Source organism: Mirounga angustirostris, unplaced genomic scaffold, assembly GCF_029215605.1.
Source record: "Mirounga angustirostris isolate CCGP_5_RB_7025 unplaced genomic scaffold, mMirAng1.0.hap1 SCAF_5, whole genome shotgun sequence".
NCBI classification, from domain to species: Eukaryota; Metazoa; Chordata; class Mammalia; order Carnivora; family Phocidae; genus Mirounga; species Mirounga angustirostris.
This window is the reverse complement of record NW_026991713.1, coordinates 57261750-57275287: the sequence shown is the minus strand read 5'-3', so window position 1 is coordinate 57275287 and position 13538 is coordinate 57261750. Positions and strand designations below refer to the sequence as shown.

General features: G+C 62.8%; 1 protein-coding gene across 1 annotated transcript; it reads left to right on the top strand.

The window, feature by feature from the left end:
• Positions 1-2084: 2084 nt before the first annotated feature.
• On the top strand, positions 2085-12682 carry NXPH4 (neurexophilin 4). Its single transcript, XM_045867478.3, has 2 exons — positions 2085-2296; positions 11077-12682. Exons 1-2 carry the CDS (start codon positions 2240-2242, stop codon positions 11929-11931), a joined length of 912 nt encoding a protein of 303 aa, XP_045723434.1. The 5' UTR covers positions 2085-2239; the 3' UTR covers positions 11932-12682.
• The last annotated feature ends 856 nt before the right edge of the window (positions 12683-13538 follow it).

Here is a 13538-nt window from a genome sequence, read left to right as displayed (position 1 = left end):
AGTCCTAGAACTCCTCACCTGGCAAGGACATCGGGCCTAAGACAGAGATGGAGAAGAGACAGGGACTGAGGCTGATACAGACAGAATGAGAGACAGAGATATGGGGATGGAGAGATGCAAGGGCAGAGGCAAAGACCCAGAGACGGGAGTGGGTGTGTGGGTGTGTGTGTGTGTGTGTGTGTGTGTGTGTGTGTCTATAGCTGGAGACAGAAGGAGGTGACCTAAGACTAGCAAAAGGAGAAGAGATGAGGTGGAGCAGTCGGGACTCCAGAAGATCAAGACCCTAGGGACGGGCTGCTACCCCGGGTGCCCTAGGCCTGGGAGTCTCCACTGGCCCCGTCTACTACCTCACAGCAGCCCCTGTGCTTGGCACCTGGGCTCAGGATTCTGGTTGGAGCCTTGGGGCGTCGGGCCTGGCCATTCCTGCCCCTTCCGGCCTCTCTCCTCTCTGCCCCATCTGCACCCAGGTCCCCGCCTCCTGGCTTGTCTATCTCTCTGGGTGTCTCTGTGTCTGCCTCATCTTCTCAGCATCACTGATCCTTTCTGCTGTCTGTCACATCTTTGTATCTGAATATCTCTTTGTATGTGGCTGGGCTTGTCTTTTGGACTGCCAGGGCCAGCGTGTACCTGTGCGTGTGTCCATCTCTGTCTGTGGATGTTTGCTCTCTGCCACGGCAAGGAAGGGGGTGGGGTCCGAGCACCTGGCTGGGTGTGCTTGTCTCTTGCTGCAAATGTGCATTTGTCTCTGTGTGTGTGTGTGCTCCTGTGTGTGTGGGTGGGTGTGCATCTGTGTGTGGGGGGGTGTGCATCTGTGTGTGTGTGCTCCTGTGGGGGGGGTGTGCATCTGTGTGGGGCAGTGTGCCTCTAGGTGTGCACCTGTCTGCATGTGTGTGCTGGTCTCTGCATGACCATGTTTCGCTCCGCCCGTGGGTTCACCTCTGTGTGTGGCCTGCCCCTGTGAATGCATCTGCGTGCGTGCCTAGGGTGGGGGGTGTTGGTGTCTCAGGGCATGCATGTGTCTCTCGGTCTCTTTGCTTGTCCCCATCTCTCACTGTCTAGGTGTCGGTCATACCACAACCTCAGCCACAGCCTCAGCGCATAGCAACAGCTGACAGCTGAAGACTCCCCGGGCAGGGAAGAGAGCGAGACTGGGGGGCGGGGGGGAGGGAGCCGAGCTGATGAAGAAACAGCCAAGAGGATAGGGACAGAGACAAGGCTGGGGCTGGGGACAGAGACAAGGGCAGAGACGGAAAAGGAAAGGGACAAGGCCCAAGAGGAGCTGGTGGTGAAAGATGGGACAGTGGAAGGGAAGGGGTAGAGACTGCACCAAGAGGCTGGGCAGGCGGCGCTGAGGGGACTTCCTGCCCCACCCCACCCCCCTGCAGGGACTCTCTGGGCCGCGCGGGGGTCAGCGGTGGGGCGCGAGGGGCAAAAGTGAACGGCCGGTCCAGCAGAGGGGTCCGGAGGCCACGGAGGTGGCTTGGGGGCGGGGGTGGGGGCGTCGGGCGCCGTTTGTCAGCCCTATTGACAGACGTGATGGGGTTTCCGTCCGTGATCAATGATTCTCATCTCCGGGCCGAATGAGCCGCGGGGCGCCCATCCATCCCCGTCAGCGCCGCGCGGCCACAGCCGCCCGAGGCCCCGCCCGGCCTCACCTCGGCCCCTGCCCTACTCCTGCCCCGGACCCACCTCAGCCCGGAGTCTAGAAGGGGCCCGGAGCACCGAGGGACCCTGGTCTTGAGGGGCCGCTGAGCCTCGCCGGGCTCTTGCTCCGCCGTGCACCCCTTCGGGGACACGGTCCCGGAGCCTCGGGCCCCACGCCCGGCCCATCCCTCATCGGCGCACAGACCTAGCCCCTCGGGTACGCGACCCCTAGGCCCCGCAGCCCTCTGCGCGTCGCACCTGGGCCGGGGGCGTGTCCGGGGCGTGTCGGGGTGAAAGTCACCTTCGGTGCCCCCAGCTGGGCGGGAGGGGGCGCGCGGGGCGCGGCCGGGATTGGAGCGACGCGGAGCCCCGCCCCCCCCGCCCGCCCGAGTCCGACCCAACTTTCTCCCCCGCCCGCGCCCCGCCCCCAGCGCCGAGCTCCGCTCCTCGGGCTCAGTCCGCGCGGGCCGCGCCGCCTGCTCCCGCCGCTCCGGCAGCCGCCCCACGGCGCGCCAGCCCGGGGCCCCTCGCCCCCAGGCCCGGCTCCGGCCTGCCCGGGACCCGTCCCGCCCGCCCCGCTAGGCCGCCCGGGAAGATGCGGCTGCTCCCGGAATGGCTTCTCTTGCTCTTTGGTCCGTGGCTCCTGAGGAAGGTAAGGACGAGCCGGGCTGGAGCGGGAGCGCCGGGGTCCGGGACGCAAAGGTCCCAGAGTGCGAGGGGCTCCGTGCGCCCGCCCGGCCCCCAGCGCGGAGCGTCCCAACTTTGCGCGGCGCCGGGGACGCGGACAGACAGACTCCCCGATCCAGGACGGGCGCTCTCCCAGCCCAAGTTGGCTGAGGGTTGGGGGTGGGTGCCGGGGTGGAGGCCCGACTTGGATCTGGCTCCAGGCTCGGCGGGGGAGGGGACGAAGCCCGACCCGCGAGTGCGCCAGACTGAGCGGGAGTGCGAGACAGACAGACAAGCCAGCAGGGTGTCAGCCTTGCCGTCTTTCCGCGCCAACCTCGCTCGCCTTCCTCGCTGTCTGTCCTTCCACCCTTCCACCCCGCCTTCCCATTTCTCTTCTCTGCACTTGTCACAATGCCAGGCGGGCACTGTGTTCCGAGCATACACGACCCGAACACACGCGCGCACACAGATTCGGCCGAACTTGGCTACAATCTCCCATCACATTTCTCGCGGAGACACCTTCTCCCCTGCACAAACCTCGCAGACACACCCCTCTCTCGCGCCCAGCTGATGAGGGTGGGGGCTGTCTGGGAGGGGAGTCTCTCTTCCTGTGCTCTCCTTGCTCCCACATCCCACGGCTGCCTCTTCCCCCCCCCCCCAGGCTCTGGGGCGAGCACCGAGGCTAAGGAGGCCCAGATTTGATCTGCCTCCCTCCCAACTTAGAGGCTTCAGCTCCCGAGCGCGGTGGGCTCCTATGTGCTGATGTGGAGTGTGTGGGTCAGCGCGTGCACCTGTGTGCATGCGTGTGTCTGGGGCAGCCAGGCTTGGGTCCAGGGTGCATGTGTAAGCTACTGTGGTGTGTGGTGTTGGCTTTGAAGGGGTGAGTGCAAGCGCCTGCTTCACAGTGCCCTGCTATGTGCCCCACAATGGGGGCCTAGGCCCTGGACCCCGTCTCCTTTCATGGCCTCCTTGCTCAGGACTTTTGCATTTCCTGCACCCTAACTGCGACTTTCCTAGCTTGGCGGCAGGCAGGTAGATTCCTAAACCCCTACTACCTGCACACCAGCCCCGAGCCCCTGCGGAATCTGCAAGGGGTGTAGTCATCCTACCTTTCCCCTGCCAACACTTGGACCCCACCTGCTCAGCCAAATCAAACTCAGCAACTCCAGCAGGTTAGGGGCTGTCCTAGTGAAGGTGGTGATTGAGCTTCCTGATTCTCCCAAACGCGCCTGGTGACCTTGAGGGGCTGGAATGTGGGCCTAGGGGCCCCCTTCACAAAAACTGCTTCCCCTGGCAGGAGCTCCCTTTGGATTCCCTGCCCAGCTCTGCCCTTAGACTACTGCAGGAGGGGGCCTGGGCCCCACAACCCATCTGTGTATGTGAAGGCCTGGGGGAGAGGAGGTAAGGATGCTACTCCCCTGCCCCTCCTTTGTACTTCCTCCCCACTCTCCTCGCCACTCTCCCCGTCAAATAAACTCCCCTGTGGACAGATCTGGTTTAATTTCCTTTGCCCCCTGAAGGGGAATGAAACATCTGGTGAAGACTTGAAGGAGAGTAAGCGTGAGGATGTGAGCGATGGGGATCTGAGTGTGTGTGAGCTGGTTGTGGGTGGGCCTCCGTGTTGGAGTCAGTGGGGGAGAATGTATCTGCCATTTGGTCCAGCTTGTGTGCATGTGAGAATCAGTGTTTGCACGCATGTAAGGCCTGTGGGTGTGTACATATGTGTAGCTGCATGGCAGAGTGTGTGTAGAGAAGTGTTTGTGTGTCCAAGTGCCTATCTGTGTGTGCTTGTGCGCACTTGTGAGTACAGTATGCGCACATGGGCCTGTCCCAAGGTGGGTCTCCGAGTGCATCTGTGTGCTGGGGTCATGTGTTGCCTGTAGGTAAGTCTCTGGCATTTGTGAGAGTCTGTGTGCTTGTGGTTTGGAGTGCCTTGGGGTGTGGGTATGGGATTGTGAGGCTCAGGATGCGTTCATGTATCTGAGTGTGGCTTAGGCGTGTGTGTGAGAGCTCAGGGCTGTCTCAGGGCCAGGCTGGGAATATGTTGACACGGTAAGAGGCTGGTGGGGGACAGTTTACAAGGTAGCTCTTTGGAAAATCCTAACTGTCCAACGCTAACAACCCTGCCTCCCCAGCCCCCTCCTGGGCCTGGGACTCCGGGCTTCTGCTACCCCGGGGGCTGTGGCCTCTTGGCCAGACCTTCTTCAGGATCTTTCTGATAAGGTCTCTGACTCCTCTCCCCCTCTGTCTCTTGCGTTCCCCACCCCTTGCCAAAGCTGCTGCCTACTAGGAGAAGCAGCAGGCGATCAATAGTCACTAATCACTAATCACTAATTACTAATTAGCTGGGGGAGGGCAGGGGCGGGGCCCTGTGGGACCTTCCATCTCTATCCTGCCTCAGGGCAGGATTAGGCCTAAACGAGCCTCTCAGAGCCGGCGGGGCCCCAGACCTGCGTCTAGCCACCCCCTCCTGCCTCATACCCCTCTCCAGCCCCCCAGCTAATCTCTGGCTGGGCCACTTAGGCACGTGCAGCCTGGGTGAGGGCCCAGAGCCTTGGCGGGGATTTGGGGTAATCAGGGGCCGCAGCTGGGCCGGGGGCAGAGGAGAAGGGGGGCCCTGTGAGAGCTCCCTTGGGCCAGAGCCTGCATGTATGAGAGAGGTGCTCATTGGAAAGGAAAATTTAGAGGGTCATGGGGTTGGGGTGGGGGAGGAATTGGAGATCCAGGACTGGGTGAGTGGGGAAGAGGTGAGGTAATTGGGAGACAGAAACAAGGTAATGAAGGGTCACCGGGGTCAGAGGCGAGGTCACTGGGAAGGGGCGACATAAACGTTGAAAGAGACCAGGTAAGTGGAAGGGGCATCCCAGGGCTCAGAGATGAAGTCATTGTCAAGGAGATGGGGAACTTTGAACAGAGCCCAGCAACTCCACATGGGTGGGGTCCAGGAAGGGGACAGGGTGACAGAGAGAGGGCAGGGTCATGGGGTAGGTAGGGGTCCCAGGACTCAAGCACGGCTGGGAGCAATGGGGAGTCGCGGGTGTGGGGTACAAGCGAGCTGCGAGGTGGGAATGGGGAGCAGGAAGCGCTGCCTTGAGCGCTAGAAATTGGCGAGTCTCCCCCTCTCCCTCTCCTGCCCCTCCTCCACCTCCACCCCGCCCACTCCCCCTCCGGCTCCGGCTTCGGGAAATTACATCCCCGCTCCGCAGCTCTCCCCCCACCACCACCACCGCGCCCCGGAGCCCGCGCCTTTATAGGCACATTTATTGCAATAATAAAGTGTGGCGCGGGGCGGGGGGCGGGGGGCGGCCGTTCCCGGGGGGACCGCGCCGGCTCTAGGAAGCAGGGAAATAAAATAAAATAAAATAAAATAAAAATTCAGATAACGGTAGCCTTGCGCTGCCGGCCTCGAGCAAGCGGGCAGGCGGGGTGAGGGGGAGGGGGTGCACGGCCCAAGGGCAGAGCCCGCCCCACCAGCGGTCCCCGCCCCCTCACGCTATAGTGGGGTCTAGAAGGAGGTATCAGCGCTTCCACCTGCCCGGCCCCCTCCCATAGCCTAATCCTGCCCGTCTTCTGCCTTTTCCTCTGACTTGTCCTCCATACCTGTCCTCAGCTCCTGTCTCTGTCCCTGTCTCCCATCTCCTTCCTTGTCCCCCCCATTGCCCATTCCAGTCCCCATTCACATTTGCCATCCCCATCTCCTGGGTCTCTGCATCCCTCAGCACCCCTGTTCCTGCCCAGAAGCCCATCCCCCATTTCTGTTCCCGCCCGGATCTGCTCCCCATCCCCATCCTCCAGTTCCTATCCCACTCTCAGTCCTGCTTGCTGTCCCCAGTGCCCATCCCTCATCCACCATCCCTGTCCTCCTTCATCCCCATTTTGGTTCCCATACCATTCTCTACCCCTCGTCATTCCCCTAGTTCCTACCCCATCTACATCCCTGTCTCTGTCCAATGCCTAACCACCATGTATGATCTCCTCTCCATCCCAGTTCCATGCCTATCCTTGTTCCATCCTTATCTCTGCACCATATACCTGTGCCTGCCGAGTGCCAAACCCCAGTCCCCCTCTCTCTCCATCCCAGCCCTCACCCCAGCCTGTCCTGTCCACCCGCCTCTGTCCTTACCCCCGTCTCTGTCCCTGGTTCCCAACCAGACCCTGTCTAGTCCACCCCGCCCTGTCTGCGGTGGCCCCCACCCCCACCCCTTGCTAGGTACAAGGGCTTCATACGCTATTCCCTACCCTTCCTCAGCCCAGGCCCGGAGCACTCTTCCTTCCCCAACCACAGGGTGCCGTTCCCTTCCCCTGGGCCAGAATCCTGAGCAGCCCCGCCTGACCCACACAGCCGGACAGAAGCCAGGGACTGGCCTGGAGGCCTGGGGGAGGTGCGCCCTGCAATGCGGCTGGGGGCCGACAGCCTGAACCTCCCCCCTTTCCCTGCGGTCCCATCCCGTAAGAACCGCCCCCCCCCACACACACAGTGGAGTTTGTTCAGCAGCAAGAGGCTGCCTCAACTGCCCTCCATTGTGTGGGCTCACTGCCTCAGGGGCAAAGCACTCCTGGCTGGGCTCCCGCCCCGCATGGGCCTGGAGGCGCCTGGGAGGAGCACCCCCCACCCCCACCCCCATTCCCACCCCCGCCTGCCACCAAGCACCTCCGCCCCCAGCGCCGACAGCCAGACTAGCCTCTCCCCTCGGCAAATGTCACTGCGCCCAATTAGCTTAATTAAACCAGCTCTGGAGCGAGGGGGACCCCTCCTCGGACAGCACCCTGCTCCCACTCTCAGAGAGGGGGAGGGACAGCACCATGGGTCTGGGGAAAGAGGGGCTCTTTTATCACCCTTCTTTCCCTCACTCCCACTGCACCCACAGTTGGAGACAGCCTGAAGGATAGAGGGAAAGAACCAAGAGAGACAGACAGAAACAGGGAGAAAAACAGAATCACGGAAGGAGAAAATTCGAGACAGAGTGAGGGACTGAGAGAAGAGTCGCGGAGAGAGGTGGAAAAACAGTGAAAGAGGGAGCGCGAGAGAGAGGGAGAGTGATCGTGCAAGCGAGGAAGCCAGAGGGAGGATTTTATTTTATTTTATTCCATGTTCCCATTTCTCGGCTCGTTTCCTCACAGGCTCTCACCCCTCCCTGTCTGAGCTCCCCCAAGGTCGCTTTGGCTGCCCCCCCAACTCTTCCCTTTTATCTTGGCAGTCTCCTGCAGTGGGTGGGGGTGCGGGTGCCCAAAGCCCAGGGATTTGCCAGGATCAGAGAAGCGCAGACAGCAATTTGTCTGGGATCGCCCGGGCGGTGGGGGCCGGGGGCGGGGAGACCCCCAGCACCCCTCACCACCCAGCCAAACCTCCTTCCCTCTCCCAGCTCCTGCCTGTGAGGAGTCGCTGGACTGAAGCAGCCCTTGACAAGTCCTGGGCTGGATGCAGGACTACGAGCGCTGCGGGGGTGTACTGGGAGGGGGTGTCTCAGAGGCATTCGGAGTCATAAGAGCCGGTGACTGGAGACTGATGGATGCCCCTGGGAAGGCAATGTTGGGTCCAGAAGGGTGAGGAGATTAGGAGTCAGAGTTCAAATGACTCCCCCCTTCTTTGACTTTCTCCGGAAGCTTTATGCACTCCCTTTCTCCAATGACCTCCCTGAGGCTCAGGCCCTGCCCTCTCCAAGCCTACCTCCTTGGACACCTGCCTTGCCCCCTCTCCCCCCCACGGTGGCCTGGGACCCTTCCCACCGTCCTTCTCAGGCCCACCCTCCTGGTGTTAGCTGCTAGCTCAAGCTTGTCTGTCTGAGTCAATCACTCTTGCCGCCCCCGCCCCCCTCACCTGAGCTGGGAGGAGGGATGGACGGGAGGAGGAATGAGGGGGGCGATAAATATGTATGAAGAGTGGGTGGCGGCGGCGGCATTAATAACCCGGGATCGCAGTGCTGCGGGGATGGGGACCAGGCGGTGGAGATTCTAGCCCAGCACCTTGACTCCGGCATTCCTGTCCCTTGTGGACTCCTGGTGTGTACACAGGGCATGTGCAAACAGAAGGGGGCACCCATGCTACCAGGCCTCTTTACCTACCCCAAGCTCAGCCTGCAGGCCAGTGCGGGGAACCCCCCAGGGACCAGTCATCTACTCACACAAATGCACCCCTCCCCTCCGGGAACAGACCGCACTTGTTCGTTCTGTCATTGTGGGTATGGTGACACACACCCTTGAGAAAGAGCTTGACACATGGCCAGAGGATGATAGGGGCTCACACAGGAAAAGTAACAGCTCCCGAGAACCAGACACAGCCAACGCAGGCATACAACTACACCACTCACACCGACCGCAAGCACCACAAGCTGACCGACAGCCTCGCTCAGACCAGCCCACGGGCACGCACAGCGCACCCGGGCACACGCACAACCAGGCGCACGCACAACCCAGGCACACACACAACCAGGCGCATGCACAACCCGGGCACATGCACAACCCGGTCACACGCGAAACCCAGTCACACACACAACCCAGGCACACGCACAACCCGGGCACACGCAACACCCGGGCACACATACAACCCGGGCCCATGCACAACCCGGGCGCATACACAATCTGGGCACACACACAACCCCGGGCACACGCACACCCAGGCGCACACACAACCCAGGCACACACACAACCAAGGCGTATACACAACCCAGGCACACGCACAACCCGGGCACACGCACAACCTGGTCACACGCGAAACCCAGGCGCACGCACAACCCGGGGACACACACAACCCGGGCGCACACACAACCCGGGCGCATGCACAACCCGGGCACACGCACAACCCGGGCACACACACAACCCGGGCGCATACACAACCCGGACACACGCACAACCCAGGCGCACGCACAACCTGGGCACACGCACAACTCAGGCGCACGCACAACCCGGGCACACACACAACCCGGCGCATACACAACCCGGGCACACGCACAACCCAGGCGCACTCACAACCCGGGCGCATCTACACAGCCCCGACAGACTGACACAACAGTCAGCACCACAGGCAGACACACACACACACACACACACACAGGCCCCTCAGACCACCGTGCGCAGCCCCTCCAGCAGACACGCTCACCCATAACCATAGGTTGAGACACATGGTGAGCGTGCACGCGCACACACGCTCTCACACACACCGTCACTCCAGGCGCGCACACACACACATAACCAAGCTCGGGCTGACAGAAACACCAGCACCCAGGCGCACGCACAACCAGGCACACGCACAACCCGGGCACACGCATAACCCGGGCACACGCACAACCCGGGCCCATGCACAACCCGGGCGCATACACAACCCGGGCGCGCGCACAACCCGGGCGCACGCACAACCCGGGCACACGCACAACTCAGGTGCACGCACAACCCGGGCACACGCACAACCTGCACACGCACAACTCGGGTGCACGCACAACCCGGGCACACACACAACCCAAGTGCACTCACAACCCGGGCGCATCTACACAGCCCCAACAGACTGACACAACAGTCAGCACCACAGGCAGACACACACACACACACACACACAGGCCCCTCAGACCACCGTGCGCAGCCCCTCCAGCAGACACACTCACCCATAACCATAGGTTGAGACACATGGTGAGCGTGCACGCGCACACACGCTCTCACACACACCGTCACTCCAGGCGCACACACACACACAACCAAGCTCGGGCTGACAGAAACACCAGCACCCAGGCTGACACACGCGCCCCCCGCCCCCCAACAGTCTGAACCTGGGCAGCAAGGGCCATGCCAGCCGGCCACAGCTAACAGTCTGCCTGACACACTCTGACACCGCGGCTCCTCTCCCTCCTGCCCCCCTCGCTGGAGCGGCATCTCCATATTTCTTCCTCTGGCTCTCACACATCTCCTTCCCTCCTGGCCACCCCCCCCCCGCCACCCCCCCCCCCCCCCCGCCCCAGATAATTGATGGCCCGGGCCTGGCCCGGCCGCTCCCGCCTCTCGATCCATCTTGTACTCGCGCCCGTGCTGTCTCCCAGATCGGCCGCCACCTGAGACAGCCGGAGAGATGGGTGAGGGCGGGCGAGGTTGGTCGTCCGGCCCCCTCCAAGCCCCGGGAAGGACCACTAGGCGGCCTCCCCCACAGTAAGAGTGCCGGAGGCGGAGAGGGGTGCCCGCGGAGCCCCCCAGCCTCAACCCACAGCGCCGAGACTCTCCAGGGCTCTTAGTTCAATCGGTTTCCCAGGCCCCTCCCCGCAAGGGAGTGGAGGCTGAGGCCTGCGTGGGGGCTTTAGTCTGGGCAGAGGTGTTGGGAGGTCACTTCTTTCCTGATGCTGGGATGTTGACAGCGGTCATGGCCTGGACTGCCTGAGTCCACCTCCTCCCTGGTCCACCATTACTCGGAACCAAGCAGGTTCCAGGCCAGGGGAGACGCAGACCGCGTCCACAGCTCCACTCCCTACTCTACCCTCGCGGGCTTTGGCTTTTTTGCCTTTCTCAGCTCGCGTCGGAGTTCTCTGAGAACACATGGATTCTCAGTGTCATTTCACAGATGGAGAAACTGAGTACTGGTCGGTGACTTGGCCAAGAGCACAGAGGGCTGAAGGGCTGCCGGCCTGCACCAGTACACGCTCCCGGAACCACTGACTGTGGACTGCCCAGTTCCCTTTGGGCTCCTAGCGGCTGGGGAAAGGGGCTGGCCGGGGGTGGGGGGCGGTAGGGCCCTGGGATGGCCAAGGACAACTCCAGCGTCTCTCTTTTCTGCTCTTTCTCCGTCCACAGGTCGTCAGTGCCCAGATTCCGGAGTCCGGGAGGCCGCAGTACCTGGAGCTGCGCCCCGCCGCGGCCAGAGGGGGCGCCCCTGGCCAACAGCTCGCGGTGCCGAGGGCTTCCCACGGCCTGGGCACCGCAGGCGCCTGGAGCTGGGCCTGGCCGGCTAATCACACCCGGGCGCTGGCCCGGGCGGGGGCGCTGCCTGCGCGGCGCACCAAGAGGAAGCCGTCTATCAAAGCGGCCCGCGCCAAAAAGATCTTTGGCTGGGGGGACTTCTACTTCCGGGTACACACGCTCAAGTTCTCGCTGCTGGTGACCGGCAAGATCGTGGACCACGTGAACGGTACCTTCAGCGTGTACTTCCGCCACAACTCGTCTAGCCTGGGCAACCTCAGCGTCAGTATCGTGCCGCCCTCCAAGCGCGTCGAGTTTGGGGGCGTCTGGCTGCCCGGGCCGGCTCCCCACCCGCTGCAGTCTACGCTGGCCCTGGAAGGGGTGCTCCCCGGGCTGGGGCCCCCGCTGGGGATAGCGGCCGCGGGACCCGGGCTAGGGGGTACCCTCGGGGGCGCGCTGGCGGGCCCATTCGGGGGCGCGCTGGGAGTGCCCGGGGCCAAAGAGTCTCGCGCTTTCAACTGCCACGTGGAGTATGAGAAGACAAACCGCGCGCGCAAGCACCGCCCGTGCCTGTACGACCCGTCGCAGGTGTGCTTCACCGAGCACACGCAGAGCCATGCCGCCTGGCTCTGCGCCAAGCCCTTCAAAGTCATCTGCATCTTCGTCTCCTTCCTCAGCTTTGACTACAAACTGGTGCAGAAGGTGTGCCCAGACTATAACTTCCAGAGTGAGCACCCTTACTTTGGGTAGCGCGCCTCGCCCTCGCCTGGGCCCTAAGCTTCCCGCCAAATCCCGGCCTCCCTAAGTGGGACCCCTCCCTGTGCCCCGCAGCTCCTGTGGCCGCGTCCACCCCTTCCATTCCGAGGGCGAAAGGAACAGCCCTCCCGGGGACCATCAGCCATCCGCCGCCTAGGTCCACCCTTTCCTCATGGGGAGTGCCCACGAGGCAGCGGGGCGGCGGGGGTGGGGGGGAGAGGTAGTCCCCTCCGCTGCCTCCCAAAGTGAAGAGGCAAGAGCGCAGGCCTAGAATAGGCGGGGCTTGGAGGCGGTCCCAGCGTCCCTCACGTCTGCGGTGGGTCCCCCCCTCATGCCGCAGGCGCTGGGCTGGACATTCCCTTTGTCCGCATCTTTAATGACGCCTGGCCTGGCACCCTCGTCGCACCCTTTCGTACCCCAGGCGCTTGTCCTCCTGTTCCACCCTGTCCCCACGTAAAGACTGTGAGGCCTATAAACTGCGGCCTGTCCCCGACCCCTTCTGCCTGCCGGTATGCCTGTCCGCCTTTCCCCGAAACCCTAATTAGGGTAGCGGAAGGAGAACTCCTGGGCCTAGGCGATCGACTGGGCGCCTGCCCTCTCTGCCCGCCTCCCTCTCGTCCCTGCAGTCCTGCTCCACCTGCCCCTTTCCGGCTGCTTCCTCTTGGTGATATTTTTCTACGCCAAAACAGACGGGAAAGGGAACAAAATAAAGTGAAATCCAATACGTGTCTGTGTGAGAGACCTTCGTAGGGAAGGGGGTGGTGCTGTGGGTTTAAGGGTGGCAGAGACCTGGCCAGGGCCTCCTCCCTCGGAGGCTCGTGGGAACTGAGGCAAATATTGAGGGAGCTAACACCTTGGAGGTCATCCAGGACCAGATCAGGGAGAGACGAGGGCGACCCTTGCGGTAGGAGCTCTGACTGAGATGGGGATTTTCTCCCCGAGGTGGGCGAGGTGAAGCAGCAGCAGATCGAGTGGGGATGAGACCTGAGAGGGCACAACCAGCGGACAGTTGACACGACTTGGGGGAGGAGGTATAAGGCCTTGAAATGGGATGGAGTTGCAGGGACAGCGTAGGCAGAGCGCTGACAACCTGCTAAGCTCCGAGGGGCTGGCGGGAGGCGGCAGGTGGGGGGGAGGGGGAACGGTGTTTGCGGCATCTGGAGTCATCGATCTTCCTTTTCCTTCCTAATTTCGTGGGCGCTGAGTTTGCAGACGGCTGAGAGAGGGAGGGAGGCCAGAGACGAGGGGGTGGGGGAAGGGACGAGCGCGAGTTTGGAGAGCCGGGCCGCGTCGCCGCCGCTCGCCGCCTGCAAACGAGGCCCCCTTCAGCCAGCTGCCCACCCTCCCCGCCCCGCCCCTGCAGCTCCCTCCTGCCGCCGCCGCTGCTAATTTTATCCGCCCCCAACTCTGGCCCGGGCGTTAATTGGCTACGGCTTCATTAGCAGTTCTCAAGCTCAGCCGCCCCCCTCCCCTGGGGACCCCTGACTGGGGCGAGGGAGGGGATAGGGACAAGCTGAGGCACAGAACGACACCTCGCCACCTCGTCTTCTGCCCTCCTTCTCCTTGAGTCCTGGGCCAAGATACCGACGCAGAGAGTGCAG

Excerpts from the sequence above, each read along its gene's own strand:
- NXPH4 (XM_045867478.3), top strand. The coding sequence starts at position 2,240 with ATGCGGCTGCTCCCGGAATGGCTTCTCTTGCTCTTTGGTCCGTGGCTC. Across the intron at positions 2,297-11,076 it reads GTCCGTGGCTCCTGAGGAAG|GTCGTCAGTGCCCAGATTCC; the intron begins GTAAGGACGAGC and ends CTCCGTCCACAG.